The 22,488-nt window shown below is 42.0% G+C and overlaps 1 protein-coding gene across 2 annotated transcripts; it reads right to left on the bottom strand.

The window, feature by feature from the left end:
* Window positions 1–5,066: 5,066 nt before the first annotated feature.
* Window positions 5,067–22,035, bottom strand: cldn19 (claudin 19). Of its 2 annotated transcripts, none has more exons than XM_014132958.2 (5): window positions 21,057–22,035; window positions 10,983–11,147; window positions 10,184–10,268; window positions 9,913–10,059; window positions 5,067–7,387 (listed from the first exon to the last, which is right to left on the bottom strand). In XM_014132958.2, the coding sequence occupies exons 1-5, from the start codon at window positions 21,277–21,279 to the stop codon at window positions 7,351–7,353; spliced, it is 657 nt and encodes a 218-aa protein (XP_013988433.1). In that variant the 5' UTR covers window positions 21,280–22,035; the 3' UTR covers window positions 5,067–7,350. The 2 variants fall into 2 exon arrangements, with proteins under 2 accessions (XP_013988433.1, XP_013988432.1); XM_014132957.2 differs by having other exon boundaries at window positions 5,067–6,795.
* Window positions 22,036–22,488: the final 453 nt, after the last annotated feature.

The following is a 22,488-nucleotide window of genomic DNA, read 5'->3' as shown; positions in this document are numbered from 1 at the left end:
TCGAGCCTTCTTGGGTATGACGCTACAAGTTTGGCACACTTGTATTTGGGGAGTTTCTCCCATTCTTCTCTGCAGATCCTCTCAAACTCTGTCAGGTTGGATGGGGAGCGTTGCTGCACAGCTTTTTCATGTCTCTCCAGAGATGTTTGATCGGTTTCAAGTCCGGGCTCTGGCTGGGCCACTCAAGGACATTCAGAGACTTGTCCCGAAGCAATTCCTGCATTTTCTTGGCTGTGTGCTAAGGGTCGTTGTCTGATTGGAAGGTGAACCTACACTGCAGTCTGAGGTCCTGAGCGCTCTGGAGCAGGTTTTCCTCAAGGATTTCGCTGTACTTTGCTCCGTTCATCTTTGCCTCGATCCTGACTAGTCTCCCAGTCCCTGCCGCTGAAAAACATCCCACAGCATGATGCTGACACCACCATGCTTCACCTTAGGGATGGTGCCAGGCTTCCTCCAGAAGTGACGCTTGGCATTCAGGCCAAATAGTTCAATCTTGGTTTCATCAGACCAGAGATACTTGTTTCTCATGGTCTGAAAGTCTTTAGGTGCCTTTTGTCAAACTCCAAGCGGGCTGTCATGTGCCTTTTACTGAGCAGTGGCTTCCATCTGGCCACTCTACCATAAAGGCCTGATTGGTGGAGTGCTGCAGAGATGGTTGTCCTTCTGGAAGTTTCTCCCATCTTCACAGAGGAACTCTAGAGCTCTGTCAGAGTGACCATCAGCTTCTTGGTCACCTCCACGACCAAGGCCCTTCTCTCCCAATTGCTCAGTTTGGCTGGGCGGCCAGCTCTAGGAAGAGTCTTGGTGGTTGCAAACATCTTCCATTTAGGAATGATGGAGGCCACTGTGTTCTTGGGGACCTTCAATGCTGCAGACATGTTTTGGTACTCTTCCCCAGTTCTGTGCCTCGACACAATCCTGTCTAGGAGCTCTACAGACAATTCCTTTGACCTCATGGCTTGGTTTTTGCTCTGTCAACTGTACTGTCAACTGTGGGACCTTATATAGACATGAATTTACCACAGGTTGACTCCAATCTAGTTGTAGAAACGATTATCTATGGAAACAGGATGCACCTGAGCTCATAGCAAAGGGGCTGAATACTTATGTAAAGATGGTATTTATGTTTTTTATTTTTAATAAATTAGCAAAAATGTCTAAAAACCTGTTTTCACTTTGTCATTATGGGGTATTGTGTGTAGATTGCTGAGGAAAACATGTATTTAATACATTTTTGAATAAGACTGTAATCTAAAAAAATGTGGAAAAAGTCAAGGGTTCTGAATACTTTCTGAAGGCACTGTATGTATGTATGAAAATGTATGCACTTGCTACTGTAAGTCACTCTGGGTAAGAGCATCTGCTAAATGACTAAAATGTCAAATGTGTACTGCAGGGCAGCTCTCTAGGCCCTCTACTATTTTCTATTTTTACCAATGACCTACAATACCACTGACATTAAACAAAGCATGTGTGTCCATGTTTGCTGATGATTCCACCATATACGCATCAGCAACCCCACTAATGAAGTCAGTGAAACCCTTAACAAAGATTTGCAGTCTGTTTTGGAATGGGTGGCCAGTAATAAACTGGTCCTGAACATATTTCAAACTAAATTCTAGACCTCAGCTGAATCTGGTAATGAATGGTGTGGCTGTTGATCAAGTTGATGAGACTAAATTACTTGGTGTTACCTTAGATAGTAAACTGTCATGGTGAAAACATATAGATTAAATCAGATCAAATCAAATGACAAATCAAATCAAATCAAATGGTTGTGAAGATGGGGAGAGGTCTGTCCACAATAAAGAGATGATCTGCTTTTTTGACACCATACTCCACAAAGCAAGTCCTCCAGCCTCTAGTTTAATCGTATCTTGATTTTTGTCCAGTCATATGATCAAGTGTTGCAAAGAAAGACCTAATTAAGCTGCAGCTGGCCCAGAACAGAGCGGCACGTCTTGCTCTTAATTGTAAGCAGAGGGCTAATATTAATACTTTGCATGCCAGTCTCTCTTGACTAAATGTTGAGGAAAGACTGACTGAGTCACTTCTTGTTTTTATAAGAAACATTAATGTGTTTGAAATTCCACATTGTTTGCATTGTCAACTTACATACAGCACTGACACACACTCTTACCCCACCAGACATTGCCACCAGGGGTCTTTTCACAGTCCCCAGGTCCAGAACAAATTCAAGGAAACGTACAGTATTATACAGAGCTACATGTGCATGGGACTCCCTTCCATCTTATATAGCGCAAGTGAACAAAACACCTGGTTTAGAAAAACAAATAAAGAAACACCTCACGGCACAACGCCTCTCCCCATGTAACCTACTTGTTGTGTGTATGTACTGACATGTATGTGTAACTGATAGATGCACACATACATGACATATTAATGTTTTTAATTGTATATAAATTGTAAATTATTTTGTCTGTAATGTATTTTTCGTTACATGTCAGACCCCAGTAAGACTAGATGTCGCTATTGGCGTCGGCTAACGGGGATCCTAATAAATTAAATCAAATGAAATAATAAGAAGCTCTTGATGCAACCCGATCAGTCATTCTGACTGGTTCTAACTGACAAAAGGGGAGGGGACATTTTTCACTTTGACACCCAAGATGTAATAGTACTCAATGTTTTGGTTTATGTAACTGCGTACTGCTGCAGTCCTGCTTACTAGGGGGTTTTGGTCCACCATTTAAGAGTTGAGTACAAACAAGGAAAAACAGAATACAATAAAGGTACAAATATTATGTTAAATATTAATATGTTCAATGTCAATACCTGCTTGATAATGTCAATACCTGTTTGATAATCGAATAAAATAAAATGTTATTGGTCGCATACACATATTTAGCAGATGTTATTGCAGGTGTAGGGAAATGCTTGTGTTCTTAGCTCCAACAATACACACAAATCTAAAAGTAAAATAATGGAATTAAGAAATATTAGGATGAGCAATGTCGGAGTGGCATGACTTAAATGCAGTATATACCTATACAATTAAGTCATTTAGCAGACGCTCTTATCCAGAGCAACTTACAGTAGTGAATACATTTTTTTTTGTACTTGCCCCCCCGTGGGAATTGAACCCACAACCCTGGCGTTGCACACACCATGCTCTACCAACTGAGCCACAGGGAAGGCTATAATAAAATGAGTAAAGCAACTGAGCCTTCCCTGTGGCTCAGTTGGTAGAGCATGGTGTTTGCAACGCCAGGGTTGTGGGTTCGATTCCCATGGGGGGCCAGTACGGGGGGAAAAAATCATAATAAAAAAAAATGTTTGAAATTAAATGTATGTATGCATTCACTACTGTAAGTCGCTCTGGATAAGAGCGTCTGCTAAATGACTAAAATGTAAATGTATACATTATTAAAGTGACTAGTGTTCCATTATTAAAGTGACCAGGGATTTCATGTCTATGTATATAGGGCTGCAGCCTCCAAGGTGCAGGGTTGAGTAACTGGGTGGTTGCTGGCTAGTGATGGCTATTTAACAGTCTGATGGTCTTGAGATAGAAGCTGTTTTTCAATCTCTCAGTCCCAGCTTTGATGCACCTGTACTGACCTTGCCTTCTGGATGTTAGCGGGGTGAACAGGCAGTGGCTCGGGTGGTTGTTGTCCTTGATGATCTTGTTTGCCTTCCTGTGACATCGGGTGCTGTAGGTGTCCTGGAGGGCAGGTAGTTTGCCCCCGGTGATGTGTTGGGCAGACCACACCAACATCTGGAGAGCCCTGTGGTTGGGTGCCGTACCAGGTGGTGATACAGCCCGACAGGATGCTTTCAATTGTGCATCTGTAAAGGTTTGTGAGGGTCTTGGGGCCAAGCCAAAATTCTTCATCCTCCTGAGGTTGAAGAGGCGCTGTTGCACCTTCTTCGTCAGTCTGTATGAGTGGACCATTTCAGATCGTCATCGTCAGTGATGTGTACGCCAAGGAACTTGAAGCTTTCCATCTTCTCCACTGCGGTCCCGTCGCTGTGGATAGGGGTGTGCTCCCTCTGCTTTTTCCTGAAGTCCACGATCAGCTCCTCTGTTTTGTTGACGTTGAGGGAGAGGTTATTTTCACATACGTAAAAGAACAAAACAGCCACTTCTAGAATACAGTGGAAGTTGATATAGAAACAATTCTTTATCATTTAAAAAAATCATGTTTCATTAATACTTTCTTTATCAGGCTGTTGAAATAATCTACAACTCAAAGTCTCATAAAGGAGAGCCAGTCTCCAGCACATCTCAGGTGTGTGAGAGATTTCACATTCATACTCTGCCCCCCACTAACCCCCACTGATCTCTGTGCTTACATATCTGGATTCAGTCTAGTGCTGTGGGTTGGTACATGCTGTAACTGTGTCACTATATTTGGATGGTCTCTTATAGATTGTTTGTTGATCCATAATCCATCCAGGAACTGTCTGTTAGATGTAGTGTACAATATGACTCTGTTTACTACCGTACCCTCATCCTTCTTCCCTAATCCCAGAAAAGTCAATCATGTCCTTGAATGTCTTGATAAAGGTCGACTTGACTGAAAGATTGTTACAGAAATTCATGCAGAGATAAATGTGTGTGGGAGTCATTTTATCATTGATGATAACCGAGAGATTAATAGATGTGGTGGTCGTGCATGTTAACTTTTAGAATGACTCTCAGAGCTACTGAGGCAGAACTGGAATTCCACCGTCTGCAATTACTGAACAACGGGGAGCAGGAGAGGTATTTGGGGTGGAAGAGAGAAAGTGGGAGAGGTTAAAGAGAGGGAGGTTGAAAAGGAGGGGTAAGGTGGTGTGAGATCATATCTGAACCCCAGGAGGAGGCCTTCATCTGCCCGTACACTCCTGACTCGTACTACTCTGTGTGTATGTGTGTGTGTGTGTGTGTGTGTGTGTGTGTGTGTGTGTGTGTGTGTGTGTGTGTGTGTGTGTGTGTGTGTGTGTGTGTGTGTGTGTGTGTGTGGCTGTGTGTGTGTGTGTGTGTGTGTGTGTGTGTGCGTGCGTGATGGTGGTGATGGTGGTGATGGTGTATGTGTGCCAAACAAATCATGAACACAAAGTTTTTATGCGCTTACTTTATTCTAAAAGAAACATACATGAGTATACTTCAAAAGAAATGATACATCAAATAATAATAGTGAATATTAGATGAAGAAAATGCATGGTAAATAAATGTAGGTAACAGAAAAACACGTTTGACCTGATTACAATCAGCAAACTGGCCGTTACTAAGTACAGTACATGTACAGGAGACAGTGCTTTCAGCACCCGGAGTCCAGAAAGATTTGCCGTAGTCAATAACAAAACACATCTTCCATCCACACTAAATCATATTGGCACTTAACTAAATCGAATGCATGTATAATAATATCCTCAATCTGGGCTACTGTACATGTACTTCTTCCAAACAGTCTCACAACTTTTACAAAGCGTGCCATCGCTCTCATCAGTTAGGGACATTTAGGAATCTCTGTCTGTTGTTTTCTAAGTGGTATACTAGCTACAGTACAGTACAGTACATATTCATGTTCAGAGATACAACTACATGCAACAGTTTGTCTGAATGGTACATTTCATGCAAGAGAAAAAGACATGTCCACGGATACGTTTTACAATATGTCCATATAGGATGTGACACTGTGGGATCCATGTATAACAGTCAAAAACATACACACAAACACACATGTTATAAGGCACTGCAGTAGAGAGTATGTAGTAGAAAGGCTGGAGGTGGTGGTATATACAGTGAGGGAGAAAAGTATTTGATCCCTTGCTGATTTTGTACGTTTGCCCACTGACAAAGAAATGATCAGTCTACAATTTTAATGATAGATTTATTTGAACAGTGAGAGACAGAATAACAAAAAAAATCCTGAAAAACGCATATCAAAAATGTTATAAATTGATTTGCATTTTAATGAGGGAAATAAGTATTTGACCCCTCTGCAAAACATGACTTAGTACTTGGTGGCAAAACCCTTGTTGGCAATCACAGAGGTCAGACGTTTCTTGTAGTTGGCCACCAGGTTTGCACACATCTCAGGAGGGATTTTGTCCCACTCCTCTTTGCAGATCTTCTCCAAGTCATTAAGGTTTAAATTAAATTGATAGACTGATTAAAATTGTCATTAAAATTATAGACTGATAATTTCTTTGTAGTGGGCAAACATACAAAATCAGCAGGGGATCAAATACTTTTTTCCCTCACTGTACATCTGGGCACCCCTGTATTCTATGTTCTATAAACACACCATGAATGACTTCCTCTCACAGAAACTAAAGACAGACTACAGACAGAAATAATTACAGATTCAAGTTCACTGGCTATCAATTATCCAAATAGCAGTTATTTGTCATGTGTGAGCACAAATAATACCTGTGCAGAATACCATTTAATATTGCTTGTGTACAAAACTGATTCTAAAATACATTGATAAACATTTACACATGGGCATCTTTAAGAATGATACAGTACTAGCTACCCATTAGGGTTGGTCTGCAGATGTATTCAGTGTATTCTGGATTTATTTTGTTTGCTTTTTGAAAGTGTCTTTTCTATTGAAAGTGTCTTGTCTGCTTATGTTTTCTATTGAAAGTGTCTTGTCTGCTTCTATTTTCGTTGAGAGTGTCTTGTCTGCTTCTATTTTCGTTGAGAGAGTGTCTTGTCTGTTTGTGTTAGACAGTGTCTTGCCTGTTTGCCAAAAATCTAACACATCGTGGGGCCAAAGGAGTCACCCAAACTACAAGTATTCCTCCTTTTTCTCTGGTGGGGAATGTTTAACATTTGGTCTGCAATTTAAAAGAAAAAACATGTTTCAGTAAATGTACATTTCTATACTCAGAGAACAAAACCAAAATGCACATTTCTACCAACCCAGAAATCACAGGATATTAGTGAAGCAGAAATCAACATAACATAATGACACGACAAGTCTCACGTATACAGTTAAAGTTCAGTCAATAAAAGATAAAAGGACATCATGGACTTTCTAGCAAAGGGTTCACAGGTTGAAATACAGTGAAATACCGCCCCTCTAGTCGTAAAACCACACTTCTCCTTTAAGAGTCTATATTTACAAACAGGCTCAGGGAGTGGGAGAAGGGAAGAAGCAATCTCTTAAAGGGGAGGCGGACATTGTGTCGACCCTTAATATCAGACACTGATAAGGAGCAGACATTTAGGAAGGGGGTATGGGGTTGGAGGGGAGGGAGTGAGGGAGGGAGGGGGAGCGACAAATACTATAGCGTAGAGACAAAGGTCCAAATTTTGAATCTAGGAAGGAACAGGGAAAGGGGAGACAGTGAGTGGAACTCGGACAGTCCTGGGGGACAGGCAGGTGTTGATCAGTCAGGGAAACTAGTCTCACTCAACAACTCTGCCCTGAATTAGGGAAGAGAAGAAGACAGGCAGAGAAGAACAGCATTAGAGGAGAGGAGAGGGGAGAGAGAGACACACATCAAGACCTCACCGATTCACCGTTACAGGAAGTACTCCGGTATTAGTGAGTGAATGAGTGCTTGATATTACATGCTAGGTAAGGAAAAATGAGAAGAGATGCTAGCTATCCAGGCTGTGCTAGATGTGAAGAGGTGCATGCTAGTTAGGCTGCTCTAGCTCTGTGGTTAGTTACTGAGTGAAGGTGGTTGAAGTGTTTTTGAAAGAGAAAGATTGTTGATCCTAAATGAAGGGTTAAGGATGGAGAAATTGGTGGATGCTGATGAGTCACAGCGCACAGATCATTTGTAATGTCATTTGTTCTATGGCATGGAATTGATCAGATGTAATGTCCAAATGTGTTGGGTTTATGATGGTTGGTTTTGTTTTTATGTTTTATGTTTTTATTCTTAATAAAAGCCAATAAAGGGGCATGTTTTATAAACCATAAAGCAGGGTGTTAGACACGTAACCTGTCCAGGTTTCCAACTAGTTGCCGAACCTTTCTCTTACATTGAATAAAGAAACTGGTCGTGTTGTAACCAGAAACGTGTTAATCTGACAGCTAGCAACTCTTGGCTTATTGTTGACATATACATATTCATTTGAGGTTTGGGAGTTGAGGTCTTTAATAAGAAACGTTTCTGGAGAATATTGTTGATGGTGGTTCAGCAGTTTATTGTTCATTTTGAAAACACTTAAACATATTTAAAAGCAATGAAAATAAGACAAAAGTCATGGCTAGTAAGTAAACTAGCTGTTTCAGATCAGTAAGACCTACTTTAGGTACACACAAAGTTACAAAAAAACATAACAAATGTTTATTTCTTTTCTTTTGGCTTTTAGCTAGTTCAGTCACATTTGTAATTTGGTAATGACTCTTAGAGGACATCTGTTGTTGACAGGCTTGTAATGGTCAACCCCCCTCTTTCATTTAGCAGAAGTGTAGGAGGTCCTTCAGGCCTATGTACCCTCATTCTGAGTACAATGGAACACTCCATACACAAGGACTTTACTAAGGAGAGGGGCCAGATGACCAGAAAACGGGGGGCATGGAACAGTTCTTATAAAAGTTTAATGGTTCTGTTATCGGAAGCACGATTAACCAACCCTTTTACCCCAATTAATTATGATCAAGAGCGATGAAGAGTCAGAGTTGTGGGTGGTGAATTCAAGCAGAGAAATGCATGGGTTGAGTTGGTGTTCAGGAGGTCTAGATGACCTGAGCAGAGGCTCAGTGAGTGACTGAAAGTACAGTATTTTAGCATAGAATAGAGTAGTATAAAATAGAATTTCAATGTCCATTGAAACTGTATGTTTTCTTTAAGAGTATTTGCCTATAGAGCACACAAGGAATAAATCCATGAGTTTAACAGAATCTGACGGGTTTTATAACAGTGGGTTTTTATAAGAGGTCAGCCAGTAGTCCTTAGCTTATGCAGTCTCTGAGATATAGAACATGTGGATGATGGATATTGGGTAGACTTGCACGGATGTGCTAACAAATGGAACGTGATGTTAAGGCATGCAATGACCGGCATCTCTCTCTCATTAAAACAACATTTATTTTAGCTCACATATTTGACCCTTTTGTGTATATCTGATTCGAACTGATGACATCATAAAATGCTGCTTATCCAAACCGTATCAAAATAGCTCAGAGAAGATTTTCTGTTCTATTCGGAATGTCAGCCCTGTATGATGTCATCAACTATATTCGATTGGAATGTTAAAATGTGTTAAAAGACACAAAGCAACACACACATAGACACAGCTCCAACCAGGAAGTATAAGACATGCTAACCAAAACCACGAAATTGTTTTATTTTTCTTTGATCGTATTTGTCCCACAATTTACCCTCAGGCATTCTGCCATAAAAAAAAATCCTATGTCTCCTCTACACAGTAATTCCTTTGGCAAAACTTTATACAATACTTTGGTTCTGTTTTGCTTGATTCACATATATAATAAAGTACAAAAATTGAATTCTCTTAGGGTCAAATTCAGGAGACTTCCAGTATCTGTTTAGTTACGTTTAATGACCTTTTAAGCCACATGCCAGATTTGATTAACATAAAACGCTTTAAAAGGATAATTGAGCAAAATCACCATCCTCTCAATGACATGTATTGCAATAAAATATAAAAGTTTCAGCTCAAGAATATGTTCCATAGAATAAATGGCATTATTTAATGTCATTAAAAAAGCCTCTGAATTCCTAAAAGTTTCTCAAATCCAAAGGTGGAGACTGTGCTTGTGTGTGTGTGTGTGTGTGTGTGTGTGTGTGTGTGTGTGTGTGTGTGTGTGTGTGTGTGTGTGTGTGTGTGTGTGTGTGTGTGCACGCATGTGCGCGTGTGTGCGCAAGTGTTTGTGAGCTTTACACATCAGTTAAAGAGAAATGGGGAGGAGCAAAGTGTGGCCTCTACTCTCTGTTTGGGTGGCTGCTGGGAGGGGGCGGGTTTACACGTACTCCCTGGCTGTGGATGGTTGTGATTGGCGGTAGTACTGCTGCCCTCGCCTCTCCTCATTGGAGCAGGAGCAGCACAGGAAGGATCCACCCAAAACCGTCAAGCTGGCCGCCGCCCATCCCACGAACAGGGCTGACCCAAACTCATACCTGCAGTGGAAATGGTCAAATCTGTCTTTAATATCGTTTTTTACAGTACTCTTAGACATGTTATCTATTACTCAGAGATAAACTGAGTGGTAGATACAGTGTGTGACCAGTGTGATAGGGTTACCTGGCATTGACCGGCGTGTTTGGGTTGAAGAAATGATAGGACACCTGAGTGGCGTACCAGGACACGGACACCAGCGTACACAGACCTGCAGAAAGAGGAAGAGAGAAAGAGAGAGAGGAGGGGGGCGCAACATCACATTATGAATCTAAACAAGAACACACACACACACACACACACACACACACACACACACACACACACACACACACACACACACACACACACACACACACACACACACACACACACACACACACACACACACACACAGTGCAGCAGTAAAAGCACTCTGTGTAATGACTCTGAGGTTGTTATTCTCTCTGTCAGGCTCATGGTTGTCTCTGAGGTCAGGGAGCTAATGTGTCCACAATCACCACTTCCTGTTTACAGCTGGGACCCTTATTACCCAGAAGACCGCTGGTGAGAGTTTCTGATCAGAGGAATGCAAGACATGAGCCCTGAAAAACTGGTTCCACTCAAACAGTAAAAGTGAGAGTAAGATAGTGAACACTTATAAATTATAGAGATAACAAGCTCTTAAGTACAACTCACTGTAGTGGCTGAACCTTTAACTTAGGGAGTGGTACTTCACCAGGATATATTTTCTAATAGCCTTTTAAGTTGTGGGTGTTGAGGTGGTTAAAAAAACAGCAAGCTACACAGTATAGTGGTCACATGACTAGTATTACACAGTGGAAATCAGTGTTATCATGCAGGTGCCCACACCCTTGCTCCAGAGTTCTGTTTGTTTCTTTAATCACATGACAGTCACATGATGGTCACCTGATAGTGGTCTTACCTGCGAGTAGAAAGAGGGCTCCTCCAGACACAGCGATGAGCCCCTTGGAGGCGGGGTTATTGTCGCCCACCTTAGTGCACTTCATCCCCACCACACTCACTATCATTCCTATGAAGCCCAGCAGCACAGACACCACCATAAGAGCACGACACGTCTGGATGTGAACTGTGGAGAGAGGGAGAGGGGTGAAAGAAGAGGATGAGAGAAGACAAAAGAATAGATGAAGGCAGAGAGATGGGAGAAGAGGTGAGAGGAGAAAAGAAAAGAGGTGAAACAATGAGGGGGTATGAGGAGAGCGAGAGAGCAGGCAGAATATAGCAGGGTGGGGTGGTAGCAGGGAGAGAAACAAGTGTTGAGAGGGTCAAGGGAATGACAAAAAGAGGGGAAGAGAGAGGATAACAGAATGGGTATGTTAGGGCAGTTGTACTCGGCTTCAGATGGCAAGGAGATCAGACAGACTACAGGGTACAAACAGAATATCTACACAGCCTGGTATATTTATATAGAATATCTACACACAGCCTGGTATATATAGAATATCTACACAGCCTGGTATATATATATAGAATATCTACACAGCCTGGTATATATAGAATATCTACACAGCCTGGTATATATAGAATATCTACGCAGCCTGGTATATTTATATAGAATGTCTACACACAGCCTGGTATATATAGAATATCTACACAGCCTGGTATATTTATATAGCATGTCTACACACAGCCTGGTATATATAGAATATCTACACAGCCTGGTATATTTATATAGCATGTCTACACACAGCCTGGTATATATAGAATATCTACACAGCCTGGTATATTTATATAGAATGTCTACACACAGCCTGGTATATAGATATATATATATATAGAATATCTACACAGCCCGGTATATTTATATAGAACATCTACACACAGCCTGGTATATATATATACAGTTGAAGTCAGAAGTTTACATGCACTTAGGTTGGAGTTATTGAAACTCCTTTCTCAACCACTCCACAAATGTCTTGTTAAGACACTATAGTTTTGGCAAATCGATTAGGACATCTACTTTGTGCATGACAAAAGTAATTTTTACAACAATTGTTTACAGACAGATTATTTCACTTATAATTCACCGTATCACAATTCCAGTGGGTCTGAAGTTTACATACACTAAGTTGACTTTGCCTTTAAACAGCTTGGAAAATTCCAGAAAATTATGTAATGGCATTAGAAGCTTCTGATAGGCTAATTGACATCATTTGAGTCAATTGGAGGTGTATCTGTGGATGTATTTCAAGGCCTACCTTCAAACTCAGTGCTGCTTTGCTTGACATAATGAGAAAATCAAAAGAAATCAGAAATCAGAAAAAAAATGTAGACCTCCACAAGTCTGGTTCATCCTTGGGAGCAATTTCCAAATGCCTGAAGGTACCACGTTCATCTGTACAAACAATAGTACGCAAGTATAAACACCATGGGACCACGCAGCTGTCATACCGCTCAGGAAGGAGACGCGTTCTGTCTCCAAGAGATGAACGTACTTTGGTGCGAAAAGTGCAAATCAATCCCAGAACAACAGCAAAGGACCTTGTGAAGATGCTGGAGGAAACAGGTACAAAAGTATCTATAGCCACAGTAAAACGAGTCCTATGTCGACATAACCTGAAAGACCGCTCAGCAAGGAAGAAGCCACTGCTCCAAAACCGCCATTAAAAAGCCAGACTACGGTTTGCAACTGCACATGGGGACAAAGATCGTACTTTTTGGAGTAATGTCCTCTAGTCTCATGAAACAAAAATAGAACTGTTTGGCCCTAATGACCATCGTTATGTTTGGAGGAAAAAGGGGGAGGATTGCAAGCCAAAGAACACCATCCCAACCGTGAAGCACATGCGTGGCAACATCATGTTGTGGTGGTGCTTTACTGCAGGAGGGACTGGTGCACTTCCCAAAATAGATGGCATCATGAGGCAGGAAAATGATGTGGATATATTGAAGCAACATCTCAAGACATCTTTAATGTCTAGATTTCTCATGGCTTAAATTGGGGCAGAACAGGAGTGGAACAGAGATTTCTGGGCAAAACATCATTGGAAAAGCAACCAATCAAAACACAACCACCACATTGTAAATGAATATGAAATCAGAATTCAACCTCTTAAGAAAATTGAACTTTTTGACACAAAACTGGAGACGACAAAAATTCACATTATCCTCCTCTATTCTTTCTCCCTCTCTCATCCTATCTGCCTCTTTCTTTCTCTCTTATCTCCTTATTGTTTTCTCTGTCTTTCTCTCTATCTTTCTCTCGCTCTCTCTCCCTCTCTTCTCTTTAATAACTCATTATGTTTCCCACTTCCATGGTACAAAATGGGATAATTAACATCAGTCTTCGATTTAACTGTCCCGCTCAATCATTCAAAATCAAACCACAGGGGTTTCCCCGCTCAGTATTCCATGGAGAACACACACATAACGCAGTAGGCGGGACATTTTACATATTTACTCACTCACGCACGCACACACACAAATACATAAACATACGGATACATTCTGTAGGAGGAAACGACGTGCACACACAAACATACATACTCATTTTCTGTCACACACACACTGTAGGAGGGCCGTGTTACATGTTTCACACAGTGGGATTAGTGTGGCTTTGTCACAAAGCGGGATTGTTTTCACAGGGCTGTCGCCACGGTGATCAGACACTGCGGCCTGCAACACACACTCACACAGCAGCCCTGACAACAGAGACTACACTAACAGAATGTGAGAAAAAAACACCAATACAACACTAATACTGCATTAATGCACTCACCAAGACCTTACAAACTGCAGACACAACATCAAGTTCACAGCTCAATGTTAGATCAACACGTGCATTAATCATGAATACAGCAACACATATCTGCATCATAAATTACACATTTCTACAGTGTTGCCAGCAAATGAAACTACAACAATATATAAAGACTACATTCATTTGCCCCTAGTAGAGCCCTTCCAATCCCTAAACATCACCCCTAACAACACACAAGACAACAGACTGTAGAACCACAGCTACTGCCAAGAACAGACCGTGCAAAACTACAATTATTTACATTTTAGTCATTCAGCAGACACTCTTATCCAGAGTGCATATATTTTCATACTTTCCTCGTAATGGTCCCCCATGGGAATTTGACCCATAACCCTGGTGTTGCAAGTGCCATGCTCTACCAACTGAGCTACACTGGATTATAATCTCACAGCAGACCAAATTACTATAGAATAGAATAGAATAGAATAGAATAGAATAGAATAGAATAGAATAGAATAGAATAGAATAGAATAGAATAGGATAACTACATAGTAACATTGAATACTGACATTGACAGTGTGAGAAAATGTATGTAAAATACAACTGAGAACAATAGCCTTTCCAACAAACTTAAGTCATAATTTACATTGATGGGAAAACACAGTCACACATTCATAGTTTAGCAATGAATCACATCTTAGAACCTGATCTGAAAGGGCTAGTGATGGGCAGATGGCCTTTGAACTTAGATTTATGTGTGGCAGGATCTGCTTGAAGGAGAATTTTAATGGTTTATGAGAGAAAGAGGTTTTATTTTCTGTCTTTCATCCAGTGTGTGGGGAGTTTGGGCTGGCCGTACAAGGCACCACTCTGCTCAACGGACTAATGGAGGAGTCAAGGACGTGTGTGTGTTCCTCCCACTATACTCTACCCTGTGTCAAGGCTGGTAGGCACAAGCTGTATATGTGTGTGTGTGTGTGTGTGTGTGTGTGTGTGTGTGTGTGTGTGTGTGTGTGTGTGTGTGTGTGTGTGTGTGTGTGTGTGTGTGTGTGTGTGTGTGTGTGTGTGTGTGTGTGTGTGTGTGTGTGTGTGTGTGTGTGTGTGTGTGGATGTGAATGTGTGGATATGGACGATGGAAATTGTCCTTTATGGGATGACTTGGGACTTCATACGTAACAATGGTTTGCCCACTCCATTAAAACAGAAAACCATTCAAACAACTCTACCTTCATTCTATTAATGTAAATGTCAGACACATAAGCTTAGGGGCACTGATATATGGATGATGATTGTCATGTGAGCCTTCAGCCTTAGAAGCATATTTGACATCTACAGCAGAAAGGGCCATAGCAGCACTCCTGTCCAGTTGGAGGGGAACAAAACACAAACTAAATAGCTATAGACAGAGAGAGAGAGAGAGAGAGAGAGAGAGAGAGAGAGAGAGAGAGAGAGAGATACTGGAGAGAGAGACAGCGAACTACTGGAGAGAGAGACAGCGAACTACTGGAAAGAGAGAGAGATACTGGATAGCGAGACTACATTGCTGCCTGCCATAAGATGAGGGACAGTGTCTGACAGACCAATCAACCTGCACATGTCCTCTACTGTATGCTTATTGTTATTGTTCAATGTATGGTTATTTTGACCCTTGGTTATTGTTGTTACTGTTGTCCCGTTGACAATTTTGATTCTTATTATTGTCATATTGTAAATATCAAAAGTAAGCTTTGGCAATATGTACATTGTTACGTCATGCCAATAAAGCAAATTGAATTGAATTGAAATTGAGAGAGAGAGAGAAAGAGGGGGGTACTGGAGAGAGAGACAGCCAACTACTGGAGAGAGAGAGAGAGAGAGAGAGAGAGAGAGAGAGAGAGAGAGAGAGAGAGAGAGAGAGCGAGAGAGAGAGAGAGAGAGAGAGATACTGGATAGAGAGACAGCCAACCACTGGAGAGAGAGAGAGAGATACTGGAGAGAGAGAGAGAGAGAGATACTGGATAGAGAGACAGCCAACCACTGGAGAGAGAGAGAGATACTGGAGAGAGAGAGAGAGATATACTGGATAGAGAGACAGCTAACTACTGGAGAGAGAGAGACAGTGAACTACTGGAGAGAGAGAGAACGAGGTACTGGAGAGAGAGACAGAGAAAGAGAGAGAGGGATACTGGATAGAGAGACAGTGAACTACTGGAGAGAGAGCGAGAGAGACTGCAAACAACTAGAGAGAGAGAGAGAGAGAGAGAGGGATACTGGATAGAGAGACAGCGAACTACTGGAGAGACAGAGAGAGAGAGAGGGATACTGGATAGAGAGACAGCGAACTACTGGAGAGACAGAGAGAGAGAGGTATACTGGATAGAGAGACAGCAAACTACTGGAGTGAGAGAGAGAGAGAGAGAGAGAGAGAGAGCGAATAGATAGAGAGACAGCGAACTACTGGAGTGAGAGAGAGACAGAGAGAGAGACAGAGAGAGAGAGAGAGAGAGAGAGAGAGAGAGAGAGAGAGAGAGGGAGAGGGAGAGGGAGATGAACAATGTGTGCAAGTACATAGCTGCTACTATCTCTACTGATGACCTCACAATAGCCAGCAGGATAACAGGGGATGAGAGCATGGTGTGATGGGAGGGGGACATCAGACCATCCACCATCTCATCAGCCTGTGTGGGCTGGTGGTCAGATATTCCACTGTAATATCCAGAGCTGTAGAGTGTTCAAACTATCCCTCCATGTTGCCACCAAACATTCTTTGACAGTTCAAATATTTATCTAGAAAATACTGTAAATATCGTTGATGTCAGTATTGATATCATTGTGCCAATATGGAGTCTCCTGCCCAGGTTATTCTAAATCTCCAACCACACCATAGTCTGTATATTCATAAGACTGTAGGAGAGAGTGCTCTACGACTTGGACAGTATTTAACACTAAGCTGACAAGAAAAGAGAACCCTCTTTGATGTTCACCTCAAAGGGAAACCCTGGTCCTGAAACCTGGCAAAAACAGTTCCACTGCTCTAACAGAAGTACAGTAACCTAGCTGGACAGTGCTTCATCTTCCCCAGAGCCAGATAGAGAGAGTTTGGCCATTATTCTATCATCCAAAAAGCATGATGTCACTGAGATGACATAACATGATTCCATGGCAGCCGTTTTAGCATCTCCTGGAAAATGTTGACACATGAATGGTTGAACAGAAGCAGCAATATGGCATCCATCTCTGAAGTTGGCTAAAATCTAACTACAATTGAAGTCGGAAGTTTACATACACCTTAGCCAAATACTTTTAAACTCAGTTTTTCACAATTCCTGAAATTTAATCCTAGTAAAAATTCCCTGTCTTAGGTCAGTTAGGATCACCACTTTATTTTAAGAATGTGAAAAGTCAGAATAACGGTAGAGAAGAATGATTTATTTCAGCTTTAATTTCTTTCATCACATTCCCAGTTGGTCAGAAGTTTACATACACTCAATTAGTATTTAGTAGCATTGCCTTTAAATTGTTTAACTTGGGTCAAACGTTTCGGGTAGCCTTCCACAAGCTTCCCACAATAAATTGGGTGAATTTTGGCCCATTCCTCCTGACAGAGCTGGTGTAACTGAGTCAGGTTTGTAGGCCTCCTTGCTCGCACACACTTTCTGCCCACACATTTTCTACAGGATTGAGGTCAGGGCTTTGTGATGGCCACTCCAATACCTTGACTTTGTTGTCCTTAAGCCATTTTGCCACAACTTTGGAAGTATGCTTGGGGTTATTGTCCATTTGGAAGACCCATTTGCGACCAAGCTTTAACTTCCTGACTGATGTCTTGAGATGTTGCTTCAATATATCCACATAATTTGACTTCCTCATAATGCCATCTATTTTGTGAAGTGCACCAGTCCCTCCTGCAGCAAAGCACCCCCACAACATGATGCTGCCACCCACGTGCTTCACGGTTGTGATGATGTTCTTCGGCTTACAAGTCTCCCCCCTTTTCCTCCAAACATAACGATGGTCATTAGGGCCAAACAGTTCTACTTTTGTTTCATCAGACCAGAGGACATTTCTCCAAAAAGTACGATCTTTGTCCCCATGTGCAGTTGCAAACCGTAGTCTGGCTTTTTAATGCCGGTTTTGGAGCAGTGGCTTCTTCCTTGCTCAGCGGCCTTTCAGGTTATGTCGATTTAGGACTCATTTTACTGTGGCTATAGATACTTTTGTACCGGTTTCCTCCAGCATCTTCACAAGGTCCTTTGCTGTTGTTCTGGGATTGATTTGCACTTTTCACACCAAAGTACGTTCCTCTCTAGGAGACAGAATGCGTCTCCTTCCTGAGCGGTATGACGGCTGCGTGGTCCCATGGTGTTTATACTTGCGTACTTTTGTTTGTACAGATGAACGTGGTACCTTCAGGTGTTTGAAAATTGCTCCCAAGGATGAACCAGACTTGTGGAGGTCTTTTCTGAGGTCTTGGCTGATTTCTTTTGATTTTCCCATTATGTCAAGCAAAGAGGCATTGAGTTTAGTAGGCCTTGAAATACATCCACAGGTACACCTCCAATTGACTCAAATGATGTAATTTAGCCTATCAAAAGCTTCTAAAGCCATGACATCATTTTCTGGAATTTTCCAAGCTGTTTAAAGGCACAGTCAACTTAGTGTATGTAAACTTCTGACCCACTGGAATTGTGATACAGTGAATTATAAGTGAAATAATCTGTCTGTAAACAATTGTTGGGAAAATTACTTGTGTCATGCACAAAGTAGATGTCCTAACCGACTTGCCAAAACCATAGTTTGTTAACAAGAAATTTGTGGAGTGGTTGAAAAATGAGTTTTAATGACTCCAACCTAAGTGTATGTAAATGTCCGACTTCAACTGTATATTGTTTAATGACCCTGTTGTGTCCTGTATAGCACCAGTGCTTGTGTGGTATTGTACACTGCCTAGTGCAGTACAGAGGTTTCATTCACTGCAGAGCCCAGAGAACTGAGAGCTTCGGTGGGTTGTGACCAATACCAGGCAGTATCTGCCTCTGAGACTCTGAGACAGCAACAAGTAGAAGAACTGTTCCTTCAGCACCACTGTTCAGACTATAGTGAAACAAAGCAGGATAAGACAGTGTAAAAAACCTCAAGATACCTCAGGAACGGTTCTATCTGTACAGGGAGTAGTATCCTTATTTTTATCCTTCTAGTGTCCAGATCTTGTCATAAGTCTCTCTCCGAACAGTTTCTCACAGCTTCGATATGTTTACATTGTCACAAGTTTTGAAAATGAATTTCCTTTTTAAGGGCAATTAATCAGAATCGGTAAAAAGTCCATCAGTTTCCACTGCAGTGCTTTGGTACACTCCAACACTGCAACAACACAGTCTGGTGAACAATTAGTCCTCATCACATGTTCCTCATGCTGTGTAGTGAAGGAGAAGGGTTCATTTAGCACAATATGAAAGCACCTGCAGGAACTGCCTAACACACACACACACCAGTACACATGCTTGAGCACACACACACACACACTTTGCATCCAAGACCAGTACTGAGTCTGAACATACCATAACAGGAAGAGATATTGGTAAGACCATGAGTTCACTCAACAGTGGAATAGAGTGAGTACGTGCAAAATAGTACAGTTCAGTGATTTAATCTCTTAGCCTGGCACAGCCAGAAGAGGACTGGCCACCCCTCATAGCCTGGTTCCTCTCTAGGTTTCATCCTAGGTTCTGGCCTTTCTAGGGAGTTTTTCCTAGCCACCGTGCTTTTACACCTGCATTGCTTGCTGTTTGGGGTTTTATGCTGGGTTTCTGTACAGCACTTTGTGACATCAGCTGATGTAAGAAGGGCTTAAAAAATAAATTTGATTGATTGAAATTTGATTGGTTACTTGACCTACACTCAACAACATGCCTTGCTTGACCAGACAGCAACAAGTAGCAGAAGCCATGGTAGTATTACACGGGGTAAACTTTTCAAAAGTTGGTACCAAAGTGTGTTATGCTGTTTGCTCTCACTCGCTCGTTTACCACTCACACAAGCACACACACAGGGTGTGTTAGGGCCGGACAGGAACAATGCGTGTGTGTGGGGAAGACAGAGCACATTCTGAGAATATCTCTGATGTTTGGCTCAACACTGGGCTTTTCTTCTCCAAACAACCACTATTCATCACAGGGACAATACTCTGTTTTTATTACGCCGATGAGCAAAGGAGACCAAGCTCGAGTTCTCCCCTCGCAGAAAATGTTTTGATATAATGAATTGCACAGCGGCCAAACATTAGCCTGATTTGTTGGTTTGGGGTGGTGTGGGTCACAGGGATTAACATGCGTATCCGTGTTTCTTAATAAAACTAAAACAAAAACAGAAAACTCCAAACGGCAAAACCATTCTGATTTTCAGACAAATGACTTGACCAAGTCCTCCCCCTGTAGCTTTTCATTACCCTAATGGGGTAATCAGTGAAGAGAATAGACGGGTGCATTTCTGTAATCTGCCTGCCATTAATTATGAGTCAGTAGGTCTATGCTAAACAGATTGGAGATGCCAGGAACCTCATATTCAGGGCTAATTTATGCCTGAACCCCACATTCCTCTCTCCCTCTCTCTCTCCCACTCTCTCTTTCTTTCTCGCTCCCTCTCCCTCTCTCTCTCTTTCTCTCACTCTACCTCTTTCTCTTTTTCTCACCCCTCCCTCCCTCCCGCCCTCCCTCCCTCCCGCCCTCCCTCCCTCCCTCTCCTAATTAAACATGCCAACAGCAGCACTTTTTATCTAATAGATTTATTACTTTAATGTGTTCCAGACAGTTGGATTAGTTAGATTGTTTTATGAATTGTTTATGCATTCAGTTGCTGAATCATACAAATAGGCAAATGGATCATTTGATCATGATGTTTCTTCAAACACTTCCCTCTATAAATCAACCCAGTTAATGGCCCGTGTTGGGAATTGGGTAAACAGATCTGTTATGTGAGAATAAGGCATCTCATAATGACCAACTCCAGATACACAACTGTCCATAAACAGGCATCTAAGACTGCATTCAAACTATGGCAGTGTGATATATATATATATATATATATATATATATATATATATATATAGAGAGAGAGAGAGAGAGAGAGAGAGAGAGAGAGAGAGAGAGAGAGAGAGAGAGAGAGAGAGAGAGAGAGAGAGAGAGAGGAAGCGGATTTGTTCAATGATGCAATGCTGGGGCAGGAAAAGAGAGAGAAAAATATAGAAAGGCAGATAATGACAGGTCAAAAGTGTAGGAGTGATCGTTGCGATGTCCTACTCACCGTCCAGTGACAGCATGGAGTCAAACACCTTGCACTGCACCTGTCCTGTACTCTGGGAGGCACAGCTCATCCACAGGCCCTCATAGAGCCCCACGGCCGTGATGATGGCGTCGCCCGCGTACGAAGACTGCTTCCACTGGGGCAGAGCCGTGGTGGAGATGATGCCTATCCAACCACCCAATGCCAGGAAGTAACCCAGTAACTGGAATCCTGAGTTTGCCATCCTGTCTTTTTGTCTATCTGTTATTGTCTGTCTCTAGCTTTGTTTTTCTCTCGCTTACTCTCTGGTTCCTTCTTGTTCTTTCTTTGTAAATGTATAGCTTTCTTTCCTTTTTATTTATCTGTCCTCTTCCTGTCCTCCTTTTCTTTGGCTACTATTTTGTCCTCTTCAGAACACCTGAAGCAGTCTCGTAACACAGTGTTTCCACACACAGGCAATACTGTTGGCAGAGTGAAACACAAAACTCCCCCAAACTGTTTCTCAGAGCTCCCGTTGTCTCTCAGAGCCACAGAACGAAAAGTCAAACACCCCTTTACAGACAATCCAGATTTCAGCACTACCTCAGGCACTCTCTCAGTGGTCTCTTTCGTTTCTCTTTCTTCCTCTGGTCTCCTTTCTGGTCACTGTCCGCTCTCTCTGAGCATCTCCTTCTCTCTGCTCTCTCTCACACATCTGGCGTTCTCCTCTCTCTCTCTTTCGCGCTCTCTATCTCTGTCTTGCTCTCTCTCTCTCTCTCTCTCTCTCTGTTTATTTCTCTTTCTCCTGTTGGAGGTGTGTATGTCCGGGTCTTGACCAGACTGCTGTTTCCTGGTTGTCTGGGGTGATCAGGTCGTCAGGCTTGGTCACTACGCTCACTAGGCTTCCTCAGATACTGCATGGTTTCTCCTGACTCTCTATCTCTCTCTTTCTTTCATCAACACTATTTCCATCTGCTCCGCACTTCGAGGGCTGAACAAGGGATTAGAGAAAAAAAATAGAAAAAGTTTATGTACACAAAAAGCCCCTAACAGGCTGGGCACAGAGGGGTCAAGAGCTGAGCTCTGATTGGCTCCTTCAGTGTTCTAGGAACGCCCAATGGGATGGGGAGAGGAGAGGGGGCAGGATGGGGGTAAGGGGGGTCCAGGGAAAGCGAGCGAGCATGAGAGAGAGAGAGAGAGAGAGAGCGAGAGAGAGCGAGAGAGAGATTATACTGAGTGGAGTTCAGAGGTAAAGAAAAACCACACAACACAAAACTCTCTTTCCAAACCAGAAGACCTCCCATAGCAGTCAAACCCAAAGCATCACAACTTTATAGCAATGCCTGTAGACTTTCTATGTTCTCAACTTCCATTACACAATATAATTTATATTAAGGAAAGCCTATAATGATTTCTTTTTTTTTTACCTTTATTTAACTAGGCAAGTCAGTTAAGAACAAATTCTTATTTTCAA

This window comes from Salmo salar, chromosome ssa12 (assembly GCF_905237065.1).
Source record: "Salmo salar chromosome ssa12, Ssal_v3.1, whole genome shotgun sequence".
Lineage (NCBI taxonomy): Eukaryota > Metazoa > Chordata > Actinopteri > Salmoniformes > Salmonidae > Salmo > Salmo salar.
Note: the sequence above shows the minus strand (reverse complement) of the source record. Positions and strands in the feature narration are given on the sequence as shown.

What these genes read in the sequence shown, in the direction of transcription:
- cldn19 (XM_014132957.2), bottom strand. Translation starts at nt 21,279, where the DNA reads ATGGCAAACTCAGGATTCCAGTTACTGGGTTACTTCCTGGCATTGGGT. An exon ending in CTCCATGCTGTCACTGGACG is followed by an intron (nt 11,148 to 21,056) that starts GTGAGTAGGACA and finishes CTCTCTCCACAG; the next exon opens with TTCACATCCAGACGTGTCGT. An exon ending in CAACCATCCACAGCCAGGGA is followed by an intron (nt 6,796 to 9,912) that starts GTACGTGTAAAC and finishes TTTAAATTGCAG; the next exon opens with ACCAAATGTTAAACATTCCC.